This window comes from Sebastes fasciatus, chromosome 9 (assembly GCF_043250625.1).
Source record: "Sebastes fasciatus isolate fSebFas1 chromosome 9, fSebFas1.pri, whole genome shotgun sequence".
In the NCBI taxonomy this organism is placed as follows: domain Eukaryota; kingdom Metazoa; phylum Chordata; class Actinopteri; order Perciformes; family Sebastidae; genus Sebastes; species Sebastes fasciatus.
The window spans coordinates 28,127,078-28,150,539 of record NC_133803.1 but is presented as its reverse complement, the minus strand read 5'-3'; the positions used below and the strand labels follow the sequence as shown (position 1 = coordinate 28,150,539).

The following is a 23,462-nucleotide window of genomic DNA, read 5'->3' as shown; positions in this document are numbered from 1 at the left end:
GAACAAATAGCATAACAACAGTTATATTTACCCGCAACCTAACAGCCTGTGTCAATACATCTTAGACAAAGTACATAATATGAAACAGTTTGACAAGTGTATACCAAAAAAAGGATGCTTAGTAGGTAGACTATGAAAAATGAAAGCTACCAACTCCCTCAGTTCAGTTTATAATTAAAGTGCAACAGCCCGATGAAACATCTGTTGCTTCCTTGTTATCACCTTGTTAAATTATCAGCCAGCATGACGGGTATCTCTTAGTGAGATGTGGTTTGTTTTGGCAGATAAATTCACTGACATTTGGTGCTCAGCAGGAGACGACGCTGTGGCCACAAGATGGCCGCACAGAGCTTCTAGAGTGTTTTTAAGTTTTAGGAATCAGGTTTAGGTTAGAGCCCAAGTACAGAAATACAGATGTGTGTGCGTGTATAAGGTGCGTGCCAACAGTTCTGGACTTATTAAAGTTTGGCACAACCAGAGAATAAACTGTGTTCATTTCAAGGATCATCTCTTATGTCACCCGTTATCTAGGCTGCTTTTAGGAGCGAATAAAAAAAAAAAAAAATGTTCCCTCTGATCTTCTGCAGCAGATGGACTGAACACATTTACAAGCTGAAAGTGGTGCCAAAACATAGTAAATACTCCCCTCTGCACAGGAAGGTCCAAAAAACAGTGAGCTTAAAGGGCAACGCCGCTGCTTTTCAGCCTTAAAGCTTTGTTCCTCTGCACTCTGAATATTCACTAAATCAGTTTCTACAACAGCCATTTCATCATATCTGTGATCTTCTAATGATTTGGGGTCATTTGATATAATACCAGTGGTTTCCAACCTTTTTTCTTAAGGGAGCCCTTTTCTATCATTGAGTAAACTGATGACCCCTGACATATTTTATGGATGTTTCATATTATATTCAATGCATAACAATAACAATACAGAACAACTGATGAACTGTACGATTAACTCAAACAGTGAACAAAATAACTGCAGGAAGTTTGTGTAAAACAAGTGATTTGGATGAATTTTGAGCAGATTATTTCCTGTGAATATTCATCAAAGATGAGTTCTCTGTTACTTTTAGGAACGTTTAATACAAATCTATGTCAGTATTATGTACTTTTTGTTATTTTAACAATCATATATACTTAAGAGGCTTCTTCTTTTATTTATTTTTTCTCCCTGACGCTTGGCCATTCTTCTATTAGCTCTTTGGTTGTACTTTTCTAATTGTTATGTTTAAATCTAAAGTAATAATCTAAACTTTTAAAATAATAATTTCATTGTAAATATTTAAAAAAAAACGTTGTCTTACACCCCGTATCTGTGTGTATCTGTGTGTATCTGTGTGTATCTGTGTGTATCTGTGTGTGTGTGTGTGTTCCAGGTTGTTTGAAGAAGCAGCTACCAAGCTGAACCTGGTTGGTCTGGTCGGCTTCTTGCAGCAGCTCAGGAAAGCTTCTCAGTCTCAGCTGTTCGACTCTGTTACTGAGACTGGAGACTATTCACTGGCGATGCCAGGTACACACACACACACACACACACACACCTTTACCTTATTGCTTCAATGAATACACTCATTCCTTAACTCATAACTATAACTAGAACCCATTTTCATTCACATATCTTGAGGTCAGAGGTCAAAGGACCCTTTCGAAAATGGCCATGCCAGTTTTTCCTCGCCAAAATTTAGCGTAAGTTTGGAGCGTTATTTAACCTCCTTCCCGACAAGCTAGTATGACATGGTTGGTACCAATGGATTCCTTGGGTTAGTTAGTTAGTCTAGTTTCATATGATACCATTATCATCCCCTGTAGCTTGAAAACTGAGCCCGCTACAACCTTTTAAAAAACATTTTAAACCTACAACCATTTAAAAATTGCAAGTTGCGTTAATGCGTTAAAAGAAAATTGTGGCATTAAAACCAATTTGTGTTCACTTTGACAGCTCTAAAATGTATCCAATGAACTGAATGAATTCATCACTTCTGCTAAAGTGACCATAATTCCAAGATTAAACTTGATTAAACCAAAATGGTAATCCATCTAAAATTGAGAAGTTTCTATTCTTTGGAGGCTATTTTCATTTACTAATTACAAATTTACATACACAAAATCCCTCATTGGGTATCTGATTACATTACCTCACATTTAGTAAATTAATATGATAGTGACATGAATTAAGCCAAATCAGAGTCTTAATGTCCCCTCTGTGTGTCTGTAGGAGAAGCAAAGTCGACGATGGACCGACGCAGCGCTCTCCATCTCTTCCGTCTGGGCGAGGGCATGCTGAGGATCGTCAGGAACAAGAACCGACCTCTGCTCCACATGATGAGGGCCTGGAGCGTAGTGGCCCCTCATCTGGTGGAGGTAGGGAACGTCAGCCTCTCTTAAAACCAAAGGGAGAGCTGCTGCTACAACGGGCCGCTACACGCACAGAGCCATCTTAAAGGGTTCATGATATCACTGCAGACTAATATAGTTAAAGCTCACTGCTAACACAGTAAACGTTTCCTCTTCTCCCAGGCGGCGTGTCACAAAGAGCGCCACGTGTCCCAGAAGGCCGTTTCCTTCATCCATGACGTCCTGACGGAGGTGCTGACGAGCTGGGCGGAGCTTCCACACTTCCACTTCAACGAGGCGCTGTTCAGGCCCTTCGAGCACATCATGCAGCTGGAGCTGTGTGACGAGGACGTACAGGACCAGGTGAAGAACGATCTCAGTGTCACATTTTAACATCGATCTGAAGCGTTACATGTAGCACCGTTTACATTAAGATGCCTCTCTGTTTGTCTCCCTGCAGGTGATAACATCGATAGGCGAGCTGGTGGAGATGTGTTCTCCTCAGATCCTGTCAGGATGGAGGCCTCTGTTCAGCGCTCTGAGGACCGTCCACAGCAGCAAGACCGACACCAAAAACTACCTGGTGGGAGAATACTCCATGGGTACGTCTGACAGCCTCTGCTCCAAACCAACAAACACACATTTTATTATTAAAAAAATACCTGAAGTTTATCATCTGATATTCATTTATTCTTCATCTCTATTTCATTGCTTCCTTCTTTCTTTCCCATCCTCTCTTCATCACCTCTTTCTTTCCTCTTCCCCCTCCGTCCTTCCCTCCCTCCCTTGCGTCCTCTCCTCTAGGGAAGTCCCAGGCTCCGGTGTTCGATGTCTTTGAGGCTTTCATCAACACTGACAACATCCAAGTTTTTGCCAATGCTGCCACTGACTACATCATGTGCCTCATGAAGTTCGTGAAAGGCTTAGGTTGGTCTCACTTGTACACGCTCTTTTTTCACTTCGTTACTTTTACGATGATGATTTTACAATTCTCCACATTTTTCATCATATACAAAAATCAAAGACTTGCCTTGCACAGTAAAAAACTTTTATTTCATAATTGTTTTGTACCAAATTATCGTTTTCTCTGTGTGATTGTCTGTTTGTGTGCAGGAGAGGTGGATTATAGGGAGATTGGAGACTGTGTCCATGCGTCTGGTTTCAGCTCCACTGACCTCTGCCTGCCTGCTCTGGACTACCTCCGCAAATGTTCGCAGGTAAACACTTCTTATTAGGTTTATGAGATAATTAGTGTAGCAAATGTAAGTTATGTATTTTTTTCTGTTGCACTCTTAAAGCAAGAGTTTACCTAGACCTAGCCACGTTGTTTCCTGTGAATATTGTTTTTGTTTCCTGTGAATATTTTGAAAAGACTGTATGCAAGTAACGAGTGGAAATTGACACATGCATCAGGTGTTTCTGGACATTTGTAGGAAAACACACAAAAAATCAGGTATAATGATTTGTAAGATATCAAACGAGCCGTTGTATGAGGATACGTTGATTCGTTGAGTAGCCGCAGGCAGCAGGAGCATATGTGCAGGTATTTGTTCCCTTTCTTCTCTGTGACTTAATGAAGCATTTGATTGACAGCTGCTGGCAAAGATCTACAAGATGCAGTCCAAGCCGGTGTTCCTGGGGGCGCGGCTCGCCAGCCTGCCAATGAGATCCCAGGAACGCTCCATCAGCACCGAGGACGGGATGGACTGTGTCCTGCAGGAGTTTGATGATGACACAGGTAAAAGTGTTCTTCTCATCAGTTCTTCTCTGTCGTTGTACTTGTTGATCCTCTCCGCTCCCCTCTAACTCTCTCTCTAACCTCAGCTGAGTGTTGCTGTATTCTCTGTCCTGCAGGTCTGATCCAGGTGTGGATTTTGTTACTGGAGCAGCTCACAGCAGCGGTGTCAAACTGTCCTCGCCAACACCAACCTCCAACCCTGGAGCTGCTCTTCAATCTGCTCAGAGAGGTCATCATTGTGCCAGGTAACACACAGACAGTGTGTTCACATCCACATTAGGCAAACAGAGTAGGATGCATAGCCATTTTTATACCATGGGCAAGGACAGTGATCCTAGATATAAAAACAAGGTAACCAAGGAGTTTTTAAAGCCAAACAGTAGAATATTCTTGAATGGCCAAACCAGTCACATGACCTCATCCAAATAATCTTGTGCCTCACATGCTGAAGACCAGACTGAAGGGGAAAAAAAACCCAAACAAGCATCCAATCCCCAGCTGTTGTCCAAATAAACCCTCACAGTCTAACTGTGTCTCCTCACCTCCAGGTCCGGGGTTCGCCATCTTCTCCGTCATCCAGCTGCTGCTTCCTGTGATGGCCCTGTGGCTGCAGCGTAGCCACGGCGACCACTCCTACTGGGACGTGGCGGCTGCCAACTTCAAACACGCCATCGGCCTGTGCTGCGAGCTGGTGGTGGAGCACGTCAACAGCTTCATCCACTCAGGTGAGACACAGCACTGTCTGTGTGTGTATAAAGGGTTTCCTCAGAGGGGTTTGGGTGTACAAAGAAGAATAACAGTTTCAGAACAATTTCACATCACTCTCCATTTTCCACACAGTACAATTCAGAATTTCCTGAAGCAGGAAATGTTTGATTTCTTGAGCTACAATGCTGACAATGACTTGTAGCCTGTTGCTGTGTCACTCTTAGAGTGAACACAGCAGCGTTACTCGAGGGGCGCTATGGCTACCAGAGTTTACCAAACTTGTTGCGAAAAGGACAACAATCACCAGAGAGGTTTATGAAAGTATCAGCCCCACCCTCACCGGTTCCTCAAGTTCAATTCCCCCTGCAACTTGAAGATTCAGTGCTCCTAAGCTAAGAGGCGTGTCTCGATGGTCAAACATGTCGGAGAACGCAGTGTCCTTGAAATACTAAAAAGTCAAACAGACATTGCTCCACATAAACCCCAAGCTATTCTCCGGTGTCAACTGGCTTTTTCAGACAAGCACTGAATGTATAATCTGTAATGTTTCCAGTTCTAAGCCTTCTTTTAATAGATTAAAAGCTCCCTAATGCTTAAATACTTTTTAAAATCTCAGTTGAAAGAACCTTCAGTTCCCTGCAACAAGCTCTTAGCTCTTAGCTTCTAGCTCTGATTTTTCATCCCACGCTGTAGTTTGTGCTCATTTTAGTGAGCTTTGTGAAATGGACATGGAAATTGTGTCATACCTCTTCCTAACTGGACTTGATGCAAACAAGCGAACATCAGACAAGACACATCAGTTTCATTTTTTTTCCCAATGAAGGTGCTGACAGTAACAGATATAAATCAATACCACTCTCTCTATGTAATAGAGAGAGCGACATCAGTCGTAGTATATCTGGACAATTTTGTGCGTTCCATTCACCAGAGTTCACACGTTCGCTGTGTGTTAGGAAGAGGTGTTACGATCACTTCCGCACTAGATTCTAGCAGATTATTTACATGAACCCCAGAAAGAGATGGACATTTGTGTTGTTAACCTTAGAACCAGACATCAGTTATGAATTATTCTAAACTGAAGGTGCACTATCACAGATGTGATGAATTGTTATTGTTTGTCTCGTGTACAATGTGTGTTTGTGCACCGAAGAGAAGTCGAGTGTGACGGATGACTCGTTGTTCCACCGCCCTCCTCCTTAGTCATATTAAATTGTGTCCACACCATCTTTACCCCATGTGCTAACGGGCTATGTCGTGTTTTGTTGTTGTGTTTTTGTTTTGTCTGTCTGTTATATCTTATTGCAGATGTCGGTTACGAGTCTCTGATCAACCTGATGTTGAAGGATCTGTTCAAGCTTCTTGTGGCTTGTGTGTCGGAGCCTGCAGAGACCATCTCCAGAGTGGGCTGCTCCTGCATCAGGTGACGACACAACACACATCCTTCCTGTCAATTAGACATCCGTCACTAACTCCATGTGGACACTTGAAATTCAGGAATCTCTCTCTGTCACTTAGGAGTGCATGTTTTAAATCGCAAATTTTAATGATAGCCTAAATTATTAAAGGATAACTTTGGTATTTTTCAACCTGGACCCTATTTTCCCATGTTTTTGTGTCTAAATGACTAATGACTTTTTGAAATCGGTCCAGTATTGATGGAGAACGCTGCAGCCGCCAGCTGCTAAAAGAGCTGAAATGTAATAATTTGGGGCAACCAGATACCGTTAGTTTACGTCCACTAAAAGTGCTTGTTTTTGCACACTCGCCTAACACATTTGGGGGGGGATTTGTTTACAATAACAAAAATACTAAATAATACCAGCCTCATGTTTAGATAATAGTTTGGACAATGCGTTAGAAAGTGGATGTTTGCCTGTTTCTCAGTCTGATCTAACCACTGTTGTTTGTATTGTTCCCCGTCTCTCTCCAGGTATATTCTAGTCACAGTGGGTCCAGTGTTCACAGAGGAGATGTGGAGGTTGGCCTGCTGCGCTCTGCAGGACGCTTTCTCTGCTACGCTAGAGCCTGTCAAGGTACACACACACACACACACACACACAAAGTGGCGTACAGACATAAAATGGCATCTCGTGTCACAGGTCAGCAGACACACAATGTAAACAGGAATATGCAGATAAGAAAATGAACAAATCTAGAAACCCACTCAGCAGACCAGTCTCCTGTAGTAAACCACGTAATCCACTCCCAATCTGAAGCTGCTGGTTCTGACAGAAGTAATCTGAAAGCCTTTGCCGTTAATACTGTCAACATGCTGACACTCCACGTTAAGCTCGAAAACCCCAGTTAACCTCACATACACCGACAGCTGTTTGTTTCCTTACTGTGTCAGGAAGGGTTTTATTTCTTCTCTCTGTTGAAAATGAAGATCAAAGACAGCGTTGCTTTAAAGCTTTCACACCTTCTGTAGTTCATACAAATGTCTGACTGCAGCTGAAAGTTCAACGTACTAGAGTTGCCACTTGAGTTTTGTTCACAAAACCAAAAAACAATTTTTTTTTCTTTGATACTTGACTTTGAGATACATAATTGTGTTTTGCTACAAACCGTTTTTTAATTTCACAAAGTTCTTAAATGTCTCTAAATATAAGCAGCAAAACTAAATTAAACCTAAATAAGATGCAGTCTAATATTGGCAGAATGATCTGTCTGATAATCTATCTGTCAGGGTTTTATTGATTATCTTAACGAAGAATAAGTGTGTGTGTGTGTAAAGTTTAGGACTGGACCCGAATATACGACTGTTTGGTTATTCGTTCATTGGGTAGGTAATCGATTTTCAATTTTGGTATTCGTTTTGTTAACCCCATCGGGATTACAAACATGCATAAAACACACCAAACCTTTTGGAAAATACAAACAACAATACTGTAGAATAACAGAATCCTTAGAAATGAATGCCTTTTAATTAAATCGAAAGACACGTGTTGCAGCGCTGTGCGGTCTAGCTCAGCCGAGAACGGAGAAATGTCCTCCCGAGTCATGTCATGGAGACGAGCCAAGAGCCCTCATTGCTGTTGCTTGTGTTGTAGTGATACCCACGAGGGGCTCGGACCGAAAGAGCCAAGAGGAAGCCTCAACAGGCTGCATCGTGCACGGACTTACAGCCGGGCACTGCAGCCTCAAAACGCCGACGTTTAGGTGGAGGGGGCCCGAAAGACACATGACACATTTTTGTTCGAAAAAGCATGTGTGGAGGAAGCCTTGATTGTGTGAGCACAAAAAATGGTATTGGGGACAGCTCTAGTGAAGCTGAGCTGTGGGTAAAACCATGCTGAGTGATACTGTTTGAGACAATTTCCCAGCCTGCTCAGCTTCATGACAAATGAGGAGACTGTGTTAATTTGTTAATGATGGGAGCTGCTGTGTTCTAGCAGCGTGGTAGGTCACAGATTTAGAGAGTTTGTCCTCAGCTGGAATCAAACCCCCTGCTGTTCCATTTCAGCTACACGGAGAACAACTCCTAACCTTGGCTAGCGGTGTGTGTGTGTGTGTGTGTGTGTGGTTGTGTGCTCAGTAGAGGTGACGTCGCCAGGCATTTCATCGGTGGATGTTGTGTGTTCCTGCAGTTCTGTGACAGCTGACTGACTGCAGTTAAGCAGCTTTACAGCTTAGAGCCACATCTGTGTGTGTGTGTGTGTGTGTGTGTGTGTGTGTGTGTGTGTGTGTGTGTGTGTGTGTGTGTGTGTGTGTTTCAGAGAGAGAGAGATGATGATGATGATGATGATGATGATGGTAATGATAATGATGATGGTGATTTTACCGCCATTGCCAGATTTTCTTTGCTTGTATCCAGTAGTTCTGATTTTAGGACTGTAACAGACCAAATGAGTTGTGATTATTTGCCGAGCTATGTTCTTAATGTGTTTAGCAAATCGTTAAAGATGCTCTATATGATATCCAGAAAATTAATATACCAGCAAACAACTATTTGCTGTGTAAAGATATAGAGGAGTAATGTCTACCTGAGCAGAGAATGAAGTCGGTCTCTCCCTCTGTGTGTGTTGTTCTCGGTGCTCTGTTGACTCTGTTGGCCGGCTGCGTGTGCCTTTTAGTGCATGATAGTCTCTGTGTGTGTGTGTGTCCGACTGGCTAGCTCATGGCCGCCTCTCTGCACTGCACCGATACGGCGGTTAGCATAGCGTAGCCCCCACCCTCCAGATCCCCCTCGTGCTAACACTGTTAGCTCTTTCCACACTGTTGTCGTTGTTTGAACTGTTTGTGCTGTTAGCCCAGTTATCTGCTCAGCCGTCGCCATTTTTGAGAGCCGTGTGGAAGCAATCCCTCAATCATAGATACAGTTTGCTCTGAATTCTAGTCGCGGTGCAATTAACCGAATTTCAATTATTTGTGCTTTCAACGATTATGAAAACAAGATAATCGACATAAAATGATTATCGTTTTTGCCGTGTCATCACCAGTCATATCTCTACAACCAATATGTTTATGATTAAATTGTTTTTCATAGATCTGCCTCTTAATTTTCCTCTCAAATTGCACCAGATTGATGCATTTAACGTTAAAATATAGGCTACAAAATGTTCTTTCTAAATGCACCATGTTTCCAAAGTTAATGAGTAATCGTGTTTAATAATCGTGATCTCAATATTGATCAAAATAATCGGGATTATGATTCTTGCCATAATCGAGCAGCCCTAATGAATTCTGAAAAGAAAAAAAAGATGAACTGTGGAGTCCTTTGTTTGTGCTGGAGTTTATCTCACAGATGAGCAACTGAGTCAAAGGTTATTAAAGACTCTTGTGTTTATCTCTACAATGCATCAAGAGTTTAGGGCTTAAAACTCAGTTTAATATATAAAATCTCAACATATAGCTTAAGATGCTCTTAGCCACATCGACAGATAAATGCAGTTATTTTGTTTATGTAACAGCTTTTGTGACTATGTTGCATGTTTATGTTAATAGTTTTGTTTTATGGAGCACGTCATATTTATTTAGGACTTACGGCGGTTTATGTAAGAGCTCCTGTAATCCAGTGGCACGTTGGAGGCTTTTTACAGCTGCAATTACAGCTCACATTGAACTGTGACTTTGAGTATGTCGGGCAGTATTTCGTGTTTTACTTGTGTGTAGATATTAATTAACTAATAGTAAAATGGGACATATAGTAGCAGGTTAGTTACTTGTCTTACTGATGTTTGATGATGTAGTGATTTATTCTTGGTAGGTTTAACTTCAGAGTCAGGACGTCGTATGAATACTCAGCCATGGGAGATTTATTTGACCTATTTATTTAAATGTATGATTCATTATTAGGAAGAAGATAAAATGAAATGGGTTTTTAAAATATTGCATTTTTTTGTAATCCATTTGGAAGTCCCTTCTGGGGCTGCAACTAATGATTATTTTCATTGTTGATTAATCTGTTGATTATTTTCACGATTAATCGATTCGTTGTTTGGTCTATAAGATGTCAGAAAATTGTCGATGAGTGTTTCCCAAAGCCCAAGATGACGTCCTCAAATGTCTTGTTTTGTCCACAACTCAAAGATATTCAGTTTACTGTCATAGAGGAGGAAAGAAACCAGAAAATATCCACATTTAAGAAGCTGGAATCAGAGAATTTTTATTTTTATTTTTTCTTAAAAAAATGCTCAAACTGATTCCAATCCAAATTTATTTATAAACCACATTTAAAAACAATGAAAGTAGACCAAAGTGCTGTACAATTATACATAAAAAAACATCAAAACAACACAATAAAACACTAAGACCAATTTAAAACCAGCAGGACATTAAAATAATAAAAACGTTAAGACCAATAGGAAAGAAAAAAGGACTCTCAAGGCAACTCTCATGCTGAGCCAAAAGCCAAGGAATAAAAGATTAATCCATTATCAAAATAGTTGGCAGTTCATTTAATAGTTTATTTTAGTTTAGTTTATTTTATCGTTGCAGCTGTAGTCCCTTCAGGTACTTTTTCTGACAACTGGATAAAACATCTTAGATGGAAAGTATGTTTGATTGTTTTTATTCATTGTGTAGATTCATTGTTGTCTGTTTAATTTCTTAGTGTCCAATCAAACATGTCACAGTTATTCAAGTCAGGGAAATTTAGACTTCTCAGAGGTGCTGCATGAACTAAAAAAAAGTACATTCGAATTTGCTAGGGGAAAATATTTGCTAAAATACCCGATTATAAATGAAATAACTCATAGGAGAATATGTAATGTTTGTAGGACGCTGGCAGCCCTCAACATAAAGCTTAGCCTTTAACATGTAGCTTATGCTCTCAGACACGTCAACATGTGACCTTAAACCTTTGGGTTTATAGAAAAGCTGCATTTTTTTATAAGCACTGTATTCAGGTCACATCCAGTAAAATGTATATATATAAACTATATTAAACTGTGTAATATGTCGAGTTCATCAGGGCGGAAATCTGCATTTTTTTCAGCTAGTCACACTTGTAGTTTAGTGATGGATTCACCAGTGTCACCATTTTACCAGAGAGACTATATAATATAATATAATATAATAGTAAAAGTATTATTGTATTATGAAAACAGGGGTTTGCATCATGCATAAAGTTCATGTTTACTGTGTACTGAAAGTGTATCCAGGGTTGTTTTACTTCATTTGTGTATCCAGGGAAAGTATATTTGAGTGAGACTCATCCAACGGTCGTCCCAGTATTCCAATGATGTATAAACATGAAACAGATGCAAGAGCAACTGCATGTTAACGTCTCTCTCTCTCTCTCTCTGTGTTTCTCTGTAGAACCTTCTGGCGTGTTTTCACAGCGGCTCAGACAGTTTTTCTGGAGACGCCTGCGAGGTGAAGGTGGCGGCTCCGTCCCACTCTCCGTCAGCTGAGGCTGAGTACTGGAGGATCAAAGCGATGGCTCAGCAGGTCAGTGTGACCTAAATACTGTATGATAACCATGACTTTATGTGCTGTAGAGCGGGACAGCAAAGTGGTCCAGCTACGGTCGAGTCCAATTTGTATTTGCACGTTCATTGGGCCGTTTATTTTTTTTAAACCGTAAATGTAAATTGCAATCTTAGTTGTCCCCTTTTAAAAGATCGGTTCGCAAGAAATAAAAGATCTCTCAGGACAACAATGAGCCTGAAAGTTCATGAATTAACCATGAAGTCAAACATCCTCCTGCCAATGTGAATGTCAAGTTCTTCATATGAATGTTAGTTCTGAGTTGCTTCAACATAATTATGCGGCAAATTTGACCACATCTGTCTCAAAAAAAGAAACTTCAATAAGCAGAAATGACCTGGACAGCATCACTGTTTTAACTACAGTTGTATTATTGACTCGTCCTCTTTGTGTCCCAGGTCTTCATGTTAGACACCCAGTGCTCTCCAAAGACGCCCAACAACAAGGAGGGCTTTGAGCACGCTCAGTCATGCGTTCTCATCATCGAGCTGCCGACTGACCAGCAGTCCAACGGACACACTCAGAAGAGGTGGACAACGTACACACTAATACACACACAGCAGCATGTTTCACTCCACGTGGGATGAGAATTAACTGACATGGTTTCATTTTCTAACTTTACACCCAAACTAAAACTACATCCTCCTGCTCCTCACCCCAAAATACACTCTAAACAACAAGAGTCATGTTGGTATTGTGTTGCACGGCGTGAGTAATTGATATATAAATAGTCATTTTTGTTGGGTGAAGTAAAGAAAAGAAAACCAAATCAGTTTTACCAAAAACGTACATGCAATCTTCATTTGTTTAACATGATTGGTAACAGAGATGCAGCCAAATTCACTTTAATCTAACCCCCACTAACTGTATTTGCTTGTCTCTCTGCTGCTGTGGTTGCAGGAAAATTGGGTAAGGCTGTTTTCTGTGACATTGTGCTTGTCAGTTTTAACATTATGGCTCTGCATGGATCTGTATGACCAACGTATCCACCTGTAGAGCTGCACAATGGGGAGAAAATATGTGGTGTGTGATGCATCTGTTGAATATTGGTGTTATGAATCCTGAAAATTAGGTCAAATTTGCTGAATAATGTAACGAAAATGATTTTAATTCTGAAATTATATGTTCCACGTCTATTATGGATTCAGCGTTCTGACAACACACAGCCTTTTGTTATGTGTTTAATATGGGAATTTCACACCACTGTAAACATACAAATATGATACATCATGCAGCTCCACATAGTGTATCTGCATATCTGTGCTCATTGTACACAGTTGTACTGTGCTGAGTCATGTGTCGCTTGTAGCTTCCTGTCCATAGCATGACATATGAGTCCTGTTTAAATGAGTCCCTGTTGATCCTTCATTGTGACCTGGTTTCTGAATCCTGCAGGATCCCGTTCCGGACCATCGTGGTGAGCCTGTTGTCCCACCAGGTCCTGCTCCAGAACCTCTACGACATCCTGCTGGAGGAGTTCGTCAAGCAACCCGAAGGAAACGAAAGAGTCACGCCCGTGACCTCTGACCCCAGCCGGGCCTCAGCAGGCTTCCTGCGCTACATCTCCATGACGAATTTAGCCATAATCCTGGATCTGCTGCTGGACTCTTACAGGTTACTGCAGCTAGAAAGTCAGACATGCATACATAATCCTGCTGGTTTCAGGAATACAAACTATGAGAGTCAGTAAATAATAATAATCAGCTGTACACTCAGCTATCTAACCTCCTGATCTCTTGTTCTGCAGGACAGCGCGGGACTTTGACACCCGGCCTGGTCTGAAGTACCTGCTGATGAAGGTGTCGGGTGTTTGTGGAGCGGCTAATCTTTACCGTCAGTCTGCCATGAGCTTCAACCTGTACTTCCAGGCCCTGCTGTGTGCCACGCTGAGCCAAGCCGAGAGCATGACCGCACAGCAGGTATAAACTATAACTTCATAAGGCTACAATAATACTGTATGTCAGACATCAAATGAAAAATGATTCATGCCTTGCATCGTATTCAGGTGAAGAGGATGCTGTATGAGGAAGAGGAGGGGAGCTCTGACTCTTCTCACCCCGGCTCTGCTTCCTCAGAGGACGAAGACATCTTTGAGGAAACGGCCCAGGTGACTCACACACACACACACACACATTGTGATAATACAACAATGATTCAACTTATTCTCTCTAATTTAAGCTTTAAAAGTTGCACAGAAAATGATGTTTTCCTTTTATTTGACATAAAAAGCAGAAAAACTTTGTAGAAATGATGAGCAGTGATCGCCACAAAAGCAAATAAAGACAAAGAAAACAGAGCAGGTGCACTGAGAGGTTGAATCTGTAATTATGTTTTTTGTCTTTTGGCTACGCTGGCATATTTACAATGATGTTGATCATTGTATAGTGTCCCTGAGAGCAAATAAATAAATAAAAAGAGGTCACAGGTGACCACAGAAACAACAAAAATAAAAGATTTGCTGGGCTTAGTCCTCCTGCTGCTCTCTTTTTTCTCTTATAGTTTGATCCAGTTTATTGAGTCCGGTCCTCGGAGGGTTTCCTGAACTTTTCACCCTCCGAATGTAACAAGAAAACCGAATTACTAATGTTGTAATATCTAAAATCAAATCATCCACTTTGCTCTGTGTTTCCTCCGGCAGGTCAGCCCCCCTCGCGGCCGGGACAAACGTCACCACTGGCGAGCCCCGATCCCGTCGCTCAGCGTGCAGCCGCTGAGCAGCGCGGACTGGGCGTGGCTGGTCAAACGCCTCTACAAGCTGTGCATGGATCTGTGCAACAGCTACATCCAGATGCACTGCGACCTTGAGAGCACGCTGGAGGAGGTGGCGCTGCTGAGAGGTGGTGGAGTAGGCGGAGGAGGAGGAGATCACGTCTTCTTCCTGCCTCTCTTCCAGTCCGAGACGTCCACCCCGACATCAGCAGGCGGGCTGTCGGCGAAGGGGACGCCGTCAGAGGAAGGCGGGAACAGGTCTCAGGCAGCGGACAGCGCAGCGCCGCCAGGGGACACGCTCACACCCAGTCCAGGAGTCAGGTCTGACTTTAGTCATATCACACATCAGATTGACCTGAGGTGCTTTTATTTTGATGAATACAGCTGTGTTCACCTGCCACCAGCATGTAACCCCACAGATGTGTTTGGTTACACATTTGATTGATGTACTAATGTAGTCACCTGTCCAATTAAAGTGTCCATTCCTTCTCTCTTCACAGCTGCACAGGCAGTCTGCCCCCCCACTTCCGGGCGGGCGGCGAGAGGAGGGACTCCGGCATCACAGGCAGCTCTGTAGGAGGAGCTCCTGGCAGCGCCGGACCGGGAAGAAGAAAGGAATGGTGGGAAAGCGCCGGGAACAAACTGTACACCATCGCCACGGACAAAACCATCAGCAAGCTGATGATGGAGTACAAACGCAGGAAACAGCAGCAGCAGCAGCCGCAGCAGAGCCACGTCAACCTGTTCATGAAGGAGCAGGGCCGGGCCGCAGGAGGAGGAGGAGGAGGAGGAGGAGGAGGCGGGGAGAGGAGGGGCCCTGTGGAGCCACAAAGGCCCCCGCAGAGGCCCCAGCATCTGGTGGACCAGCAGGGTCCCCCCTTAAGGCATTCAGTCAGTGCAGGACCTGAGGTTCTGAGACAGGAGAAGAGACCACGGTCCGGATCCACCATCAGCTCCCACAGCATCTCACTGAGGGACTCTGAGGCTCAGATACAGGTACACATACAGATACAGTTTTACTGTCACACAAGTTTAAACTTTGTTTTTTTTATTTAGAGTAAAGTCAGATTAGAGGAGGTTTGATTAAGCAAGGATTAACATTAAGGACTGATAATTAGGACTAGTTTTACATCAGGGTTAGGTGTTACATTAGGCTGGCATTGTACCCCATAACAAAGCCCCCTGAGGCGCGTTTGTTTTCTGTCCAGATGACAAATGTCTGCTTGTATATTGAGCTTTGTTGAAACTGTTTCTCTCCCCTTGCAGGCGTGGACCAACATGGTCTTGACTCTCCTCAATCAGGTCCTCCTCCTGTCAGATTCCTCGTTCCTGGCGCTCCAGCCGGCGCTCTACCCCTGCCTCAGCCAGCTCACCTGCCACGTGACCGACGCCCGCGTCCGCCAGGCGCTGCGCGAGTGGCTGGGCCGCGTCGGCAGACTCTACGAAATCATCGTGTGACATTGCAGCGAAGGAATGCAAAAGCAGCGGACGAAGAGCGCAGTCTGTCGGTCAGTGAAGGACGTAAACAGATGAGAGGTGAATTAAGTTGGTGTGATGCCGGCGTGTGACGGCGCTGCTGTGCGGTAGATTGACGAAGGGGTTTGATTGGCTGATGATGCGATGCAAAGGCGGACTGTGACGTCACAATGTAACAGACTGGTGGAACGAGCTGGACTGAGTCTCTCTCTGGTTGGTAGTCGCTGATGTTATCATACAGATTTTCTGGCGCTCGTAGACTGTTTATAAAGATGGACGACAAGACCCCCAAAAGTGAAGCCAAAACATCTGGATCGCCCCCTGGTGGCTGGCTGCAGTATAGGTCATAAATCCATAACTAAAATGTCAAAGTACACTTCAAATACATTTTTCCCAAAGATGCTTTCTGTCATTTTAGGTAGTTCTCATCACGCTGATGTGTTCAAGTGTTCATTTTTCTGATAAGTTTGGTTTTAATTAGTTATTTGATGCTTTAAAAAGGGGATGAGACGTCACGTGTCAGCAGACACGATGATGTTTCTGAAACACAAATCTGTGTAAAATCTTTTTTTATATTTATGTTTTTAATTTTTATTATTATTATATAAAACTATTACTATGCAGACTGGCTCCAAATGACGTCAAAATCTCAAGATGGCAGCTCCTGTATCCGGGATATTTTGGCTTCACTTTTGTACAGTGGGGGGACGTGGAGACACGTCGTCCATCTTTATAGTCTACGGGGGCACTTTTGAAGAACAGGGAGGAACATTATGCGACATTAATTTGGAGGATTCGATCGGCCAGTGAAAGGATTTAGTTTGTTTATGAAGGATTCTTTGTTGAAATGCTTTTGAAAAGTGAATGTGCCAGTTCTGCCTCTTGTTCTTCAGTTGAAGTTCACACACACACATACACACGCGCGCACACACACACAGACGCTGTGTCAAAGCTTTTAAATATGATTTTCTCGTTATGAAAAACTGATTTTCAGAATTGCTCATAATTTTCGTCACGTTATGCTTCCTCTAACGTGATAAATAATTACTTTGAATTATTGCTTCATTCATCCTAACGTGGATGCAGACATAAATGTGCACATATGCAATGAATTATGATTATTGTTAGTTCTTGTCCGTGGCGCATTAACACTTCTTAAAGGTACCCTGTGTAGAAAACGTCTATACTTACATTCAGAGCATTGCAAAGTTTCTAAGTACAACGACTGCCAACAACTGTTTCTTCTGATTCTTCCAGCTGTTTGGTGTTTCAGCTGTTCAACATCTGCATGTTTTATGGCTTCCATGTACTAGTGAAGCATGAGATTCAAACGAAACTGAGACTCGCTCATCAAAACTTTGCTCTGTACAATCTCTACAGGGTACCTTTTTAAAGAAAAGTTTTATATTTTTCATCTCAGTTTTGGCTGCTATTACTACTGGTTATGAGCTCAGTAGCAATTCACTTCCTCAACAGATGATGAAAGGAGTGTCTCGGTCCTGCTTCACAATCAGTGACTCACAGCTCATCTCTGTGAAATGTTACGTAGAAACACCACAGCGGACGGATCACTAGCATCAAAAAATCCAGCTAGAATTAGGTCAACTTAAAATATTTATCTCTTTTATTTCCTCAGAATCAGAGAGTGAGTGGAGACACGTTTTGCATTTGATCTGATTGTATATGAATGTTTGTCGCTGCCGTGCATTTTCTATATCCGGCTTTAAATACTGTGCAGTCTCATTCACTCATTCACCTTCAACTGAATGTTTATTATTCACTCTTAAAGGAGCAGTGTGCAGGATTTGGCGGCATCTAGCGGTGAGGTTGCAGATTGCAACCAACTGAAACTTCTCCCGCTACTGTAGAAACATAGCGGCCGCCTCCGTGAAGAGGACCCAACTCCCAATGTAGATGTAAACGGCTCGTTCTAAGCTAATGAAAACACAACAATTTGTATTTTCAGGTGATTATACAATAAAGAAAACATACCTATTAATATTATATTCCATTTCTGCCAGTAGATCCCCCTAAATGTTACACACTGTTCCTTCTGGAGTGTTTTTACCAAAATGGAGCAATCAAGTATTTATTTAAACCAAATACCACACACAGTATGTGTGTTTTAATGTTGAATGCTTATAATATACATGTTATTTTTGTTGTTTATTTGTGCACATGTATTTATGTAAATGCTTTATTATTTAAGATATTTAATGTGTCATATTGAGCATTTAATATATTTTTAGAGTTGTTTTTTTTATATTTTACCACTCAATGCAGTAGGTGCCTACTGTATACTGACTGAGATGAAATGAGCAGTATGTCACTGTCAGGTTAGGGGATTGATTCCCACACTGGGTTCTACATTAATGCTTTTTTTTAAACTTGCCCAAAGTCAATTTTTATTTGCCACTGAAGAATAATGCCACATGCTCTCACCTGGATGATACTAGAAACACAGTAATGTTATCATGTTTGGATCAAAGAAAACAAACTGCGGTGTAATCACACCTGGAAATGTTTAACAGTAACACAACAGATACAGATCAAGATACTGTCCCAACAACCAGCAGAATGAGCTGAATCTGTACTGACCTCTATTCGGGCTACTGTGCATTTTAGGACGGATTATGACCGAATGAATGACAGAAGAGCGTGTTGAACAGGCGCTAACTTCGCCAGCTCGGACCTTATTGAGGGCAGGTCGGGGAGGGAGGGGCATCAGAAGCTCCTAAGAAGATTTACTCTTCTTTTTTTCACCCAGTTTTTCAACATCTGAGGGTTTTTTGGCGCTTTCGTTTTCACTCATTGCTCTCTCACTGGCTTTCTCACTTCCTCTGCTGCTTCGCTATCTCATTTATTCATCTTTGCCAGCTTTTCTCAGTCATCTTTGCCTACAAAATGACATTCCCATTCAACTAAACTGCATTTTCTCAATTACGTTTCCAGAAAAAAACATATTTTCTCCCAGATTACAGTCGCAGTTTTAAAATGCTTGAAACATGCAGTTAACGTTGTAAATTGAAACTAAAAAAAAAATGAAATTGCCGCCTCGCGGTTGTACGCCTCCGCCGACCAAGTGAAGTTGTAGTTTACAACCATGTCTGTTCAAAATGTCATCATTTTATCCTGTTAGACATTTGTGTGTCATAATTAGCATATGAATTCTTGGCCAAAAACATGTTTTGTGAGGTCACAGTGATCTTGACCTTTGACCTCCAAAATCTAATCAGTTCATCTTTGAGTCCAAGTGGACATTTGTGCCAAATTTGAAGAAATTCCCTCCAGGTGTTCCTGAGACATCGTGTTCACGAGAGTGGACCGAACAGACATACGTAAAAACAAAAATGATAATAATGAAAATAAATTAAATTACTTATATACATATAACCACATGCAGAAATGCATACACACCTTCCTGTTAGTCAATTGGAAAAAAAAAAAAAAAAGGGTACAGTCTCTTTGGTACATGTCAAATTCAAGAAGTTATCAGGTCTTTAGTTATAAATCCCATATTTTATGAAACGTATGACTTTTTTGGTTTATTGTGTATATAAGCCTTTTCAGTCGCTATGCAAGAGGAGAGCTCCGTAATCCAGAGGTTCAGAGATGAACAACAAACACTTTCCCAATGAGATCTCAGAGCCAGTGCTTCTGGAAGAAGACCAAGGATACAAATCTCTGGGTTTACAGGGATTTCTTTGTGGATGACGTTGGAAATTGTGTAGATTATTCCTTTCCGTTGCCTGAATCCGGGATCTGAGTTACCAATATTAATGTATTACCCCATTCTTGTGTGCAGGTTTGACTCACCTGTAACCACGGGACCATCTGCTCTTTGATGTAGGCCGTTCAGGGTTTATTTTATGGGGGAAAAAAGGTGGTTGGCAAAGTTTCAAACTGTTAGACAGTTCATCACAACAAATCAAGTAATTGTGTGATATGTTTGTGTAATTAATGTTGATTACATTTAACTTCTCAAAGCGTGTGATGGTGAATCGGCGATAGCAATGGTGTTCATTAATATCTAGTGAAATATTCTGCTTCAGTCCGTATTTGTTGGCGTTTAGCCTTTCAAAAACAGCATATTGACCTCTTTCAAAGACTGCTTACCCTCCCGCACGCACCTGTATTAACGGGGCGGTCTGTCAGCAATCTAACAGCCCCATCAATTCCATTTATTTAACCACAATACCACAAAATCATATTTGACCCACTTTTTTTGAAAGTTGATGACAGACATTTGAGAATCACTGAAGTAACTTAACATTTAACAAATTTTGACTCCAACAAAATGTAACTTTTATTTCCCTTTCCCTGCTGACACCAAATCTATCACTTGCTCCCAGAAAGTAGTGATTTCCTACTTTCCAGTAAAAGACAAACAACATTAGTATGTCTCGCCTCTCTGTCCTGTCCTGTCTCTGCTGTCGTCCCTGACCCGTCCCCATTTTCCCTGATGTTTTAGGGCGAGCAGCGAGTGGACAGATGTTGTCGGCCATCAGTGTGATCAGCAGCAGCGAAGGGAAGGATTTAGTTGGTGTTAAGTCCCTTGCCAGCGTTTCCATCTAAAAAAAGCAGTCGACTAATGTGTCGGTGTCATGCAACAACAGTTTGTGTTGATTTCTACTTCGCCTGGTTTTCATTCGGTCATCCTGACTTTCAGTCTCTCAGATTGTGTTTCTGTGTTTAAGATAACTCTTTTGAGTTTTACTACTAATGTGCATTTGATATAATAGCACAGAGATTAAGATGATATTGAATGTAGAAGTTGTGGCACGCCGATCATCACAAGCGCAAACTTCATCTGCACTCAAAGCAGATTTGATGCACTTGTGTATAGATCAATACTGAAGAGAAGCTTCAAATCCGTCCACTGTCGCGTGTTCCATCACCAGAAAGATTTAATTCACAAAGTCTTAGATTTTAAGCTCTTCTGATTCGCTAACATAAAAGCTCCTTCTTTTGTCCTTTTGATGGGAAACTGTAATCGCATTTCTACTAATAATTTACAGTAAAAATCTACAGTTTAGTGTCTTATTGTGCGGTCGAGGGATTATTGGGACTCTGAACAGATTGAAAGCTGTGACCTAGTATACTTTGCTTTGCTCGGAGCTCAGACAGATTGAAAGTGTTTTTTAAAAAGGCAGAACTTAACTGAAAAAGTGTAAAAACTACTGAACTAGTTTTGGAGAAGTCAGTAGGTGCACGATGAGTGTTTTGGCTGGTTGGTTGACCGACAGACTGATAGTTTAGTGTGCAGGCAGGCTGAGCGTCTGTCTGAGAGCGTAGGAGTGAGAGCAAAGCAGCTTTCACTGCGCTGTCGGACACTGATGGAGAAACTCTATATGTGACCCAGACATCTGACATACTTTCCAAAGTGGAAGATCACATGACAAGAGGGCGTCACAAGAACGTATAAAATCATGCTAGCATATAGAACAGGTGCTAGCAGCTAAACGGAAATATCTCTTTTTCAAATAGGCACATTTAGACTTTACAATCGCACCAGATTATATAAGAAATAAAAACAGTAGTAATTTGATCCATTAATGGAATTTATATTAGTTAAGAGATGCAGTTTTAACATGGTACACAGCAGACATACTGGCCCAGGTAACATAAGTGTGCTTGTTGGCTTAGATAACATCAGACTAGATTTTGTGTTTCCACATTCCTGAGTTTCATAACCTTCACGCATCCTTGTTTATCAACCCAGAAAAACTGGATCTTGAGCTCTGCCTGCTGCACTTGAACTTGAACCACTGATGATGACAAGATTGTTGACCTTCATACAGTTAGTAACTATGTTCTTCACTCCAAAGACAAGGTGTTAATGTGTGTGTGTGTGTGTGTGTGTGTGTGTGTGTGTGTGTGTGTGTGTGTGTGTGTGTGTGTGTGTGTGTGTGTGTGTGTGTGTGTGTGTGTGTGTGTGTGTGAGGTGTGGTGAGTGACCATTGTGGCACATAAGGTGTAAAGCAGGACTCCGACAAAGTTGATTATTTAATTTCTAAATGTTTTGCAAATTGTTTGTGTCCCTTTAAATGATACAAACTCACAGTAAGAAGAGACTGCGAATCGTTTGTGAGTGATTTCCAGGCTGTAAAAAAAGATATGCCGTATCCGTCAGAATCCCTTCAGATGAATGTGCAGAAGGGTCCTGACCTAGTTTGACTGTTTGCTTCCTTCGCTGACCTTGAACGCTCCGCTGCCTGCTGGACCGGCATCTGCAGGTCAGCTCATGTTGTGACTGTGATTTCTAAAAGTGTATTTTTTTCTGCTTTTGATATGAAAGAAAAGCACCTGTAATCTCTCTTCCTGAAGTTTCTAACCTGCTCTGGCTTTGCCCGTCTGCTTTCTGTGTTGTACAATAAAAGCAGTTTATCTCACGTGTTTGTCATCATGACTATGTCCACTTTTCATACACAGTCTGTGATTACAGGCTTATTATAACACAACAATTCCTAATACTAGTGAAATATAGCTCAAAATGAGTTATTCACTGCTAATTTCAAGATCTGTTTTTTTCTTGATAGGCCTAAATATTAAATGTTTTTTTCACGAAATCTTACCAAGCCAATTTTCACTTGTTCCATTGGCAGATTTGAACGTATTATGAGCAAAAACGCCTTGTATTCATTGTTTGTTTTTGTTTTCATGTAGGTTTTTTTTCATGAGATATTACAGTATGACTAGTGCTATTTGTTACATTACATTTTGGTTGCCTAAAAATATCTTATTCAGCGTTCGGTTGTACTTAGCTCCACCCTCTTGAGTCACTTATGGTTGCAAAAAACCAAGCTGGCGACGGTCAAAAACCAAGATGGTGATGGCTGAATTGCCGAACTCGAGGCTTCAAAACGTCAGTCCACAAAGCAACCGGTGACCTCACAGTGACAACATCCACTTCTTCATTGCCCAGTCTATGGGCCAGACAGACTGTTTGCCATACAAACAAGATAATGATTTGAAAACGTCACACGCACACTCAAACATTGACTTTGACTGTGTAAGATTGTTGTTGTTTGGTCAACAATGTCTTTGACACCTGAGGCCGCTGTCTGTCCTGTCTCCTATACCTTTCTTTCAACCATGATCCCAAACCTTAAAGGAGTAGTTTCAGTTGCTTAAACTTGACAAACCTCTACCACAGAGGTGGCAGATCAGTTCACACTCATGTGAATCATTTTTGTAACTGTCATATGTGTCATTGTGGAGGTCAAACAACCTATTTTGTCATGTATATAGGAGGACTTGTTGATATTCCCACGTCTCCAGGAGAGGTTGATCAATCACATACTCCCTCCATCCCTGTCACGTTTACACACACACACACAGAGAGTTGTGTTGTGCTGCAGCTGACCAGCTTCCAGAAGCTCTAAATCCCCCCATCAGGACCGGTGACGTTTCTCCTCTCAGCTGCACACACGGACTGTCTGCTGCCCTCGTTTCTTCCTCTCTCCCTCCTCCCCCTCACAGTCATTATTTCAGCCTGATCTCTTCAGCTCTGCAACCAGTTGACCCTCTGAGCTCTCAGCGGACTTGTCCTCCTCGTCTCTCC

At 41.9% G+C, this 23,462-nt stretch overlaps 1 protein-coding gene across 8 annotated transcripts in view; it reads left to right on the top strand.

Moving 5' to 3' along the window:
- arfgef3 (ARFGEF family member 3) overlaps nt 1-22,670 on the top strand; it is a 110,962-nt gene extending 88,292 nt beyond the window's left edge. For 5 of the 8 annotated variants that reach the window (XM_074647046.1, XM_074647049.1, XM_074647048.1 and 2 more), the window contains 19 exons: nt 1,383-1,516; nt 2,219-2,364; nt 2,521-2,700; nt 2,798-2,939; nt 3,142-3,264; nt 3,451-3,554; nt 3,931-4,075; nt 4,192-4,320; nt 4,624-4,800; nt 6,089-6,203; nt 6,714-6,816; nt 11,543-11,674; nt 12,112-12,242; nt 13,109-13,327; nt 13,461-13,632; nt 13,719-13,820; nt 14,352-14,743; nt 14,923-15,418; nt 15,689-22,670. In XM_074647046.1, the coding sequence (XP_074503147.1) occupies nt 1,383-1,516; nt 2,219-2,364; nt 2,521-2,700; nt 2,798-2,939; nt 3,142-3,264; nt 3,451-3,554; nt 3,931-4,075; nt 4,192-4,320; nt 4,624-4,800; nt 6,089-6,203; nt 6,714-6,816; nt 11,543-11,674; nt 12,112-12,242; nt 13,109-13,327; nt 13,461-13,632; nt 13,719-13,820; nt 14,352-14,743; nt 14,923-15,418; nt 15,689-15,880 (3,334 nt within the window). In that variant the 3' untranslated portion in view covers nt 15,881-22,670. The remainder of the gene's footprint in view (nt 1-1,382; nt 1,517-2,218; nt 2,365-2,520; nt 2,701-2,797; nt 2,940-3,141; nt 3,265-3,450; nt 3,555-3,930; nt 4,076-4,191; nt 4,321-4,623; nt 4,801-6,088; nt 6,204-6,713; nt 6,817-11,542; nt 11,675-12,111; nt 12,243-13,108; nt 13,328-13,460; nt 13,633-13,718; nt 13,821-14,351; nt 14,744-14,922; nt 15,419-15,688) is intronic. The other 3 variants (XR_012595332.1, XR_012595331.1, XR_012595330.1) reach the window with 3 other exon arrangements.
- Nucleotides 22,671-23,462: the final 792 nt, after the last annotated feature.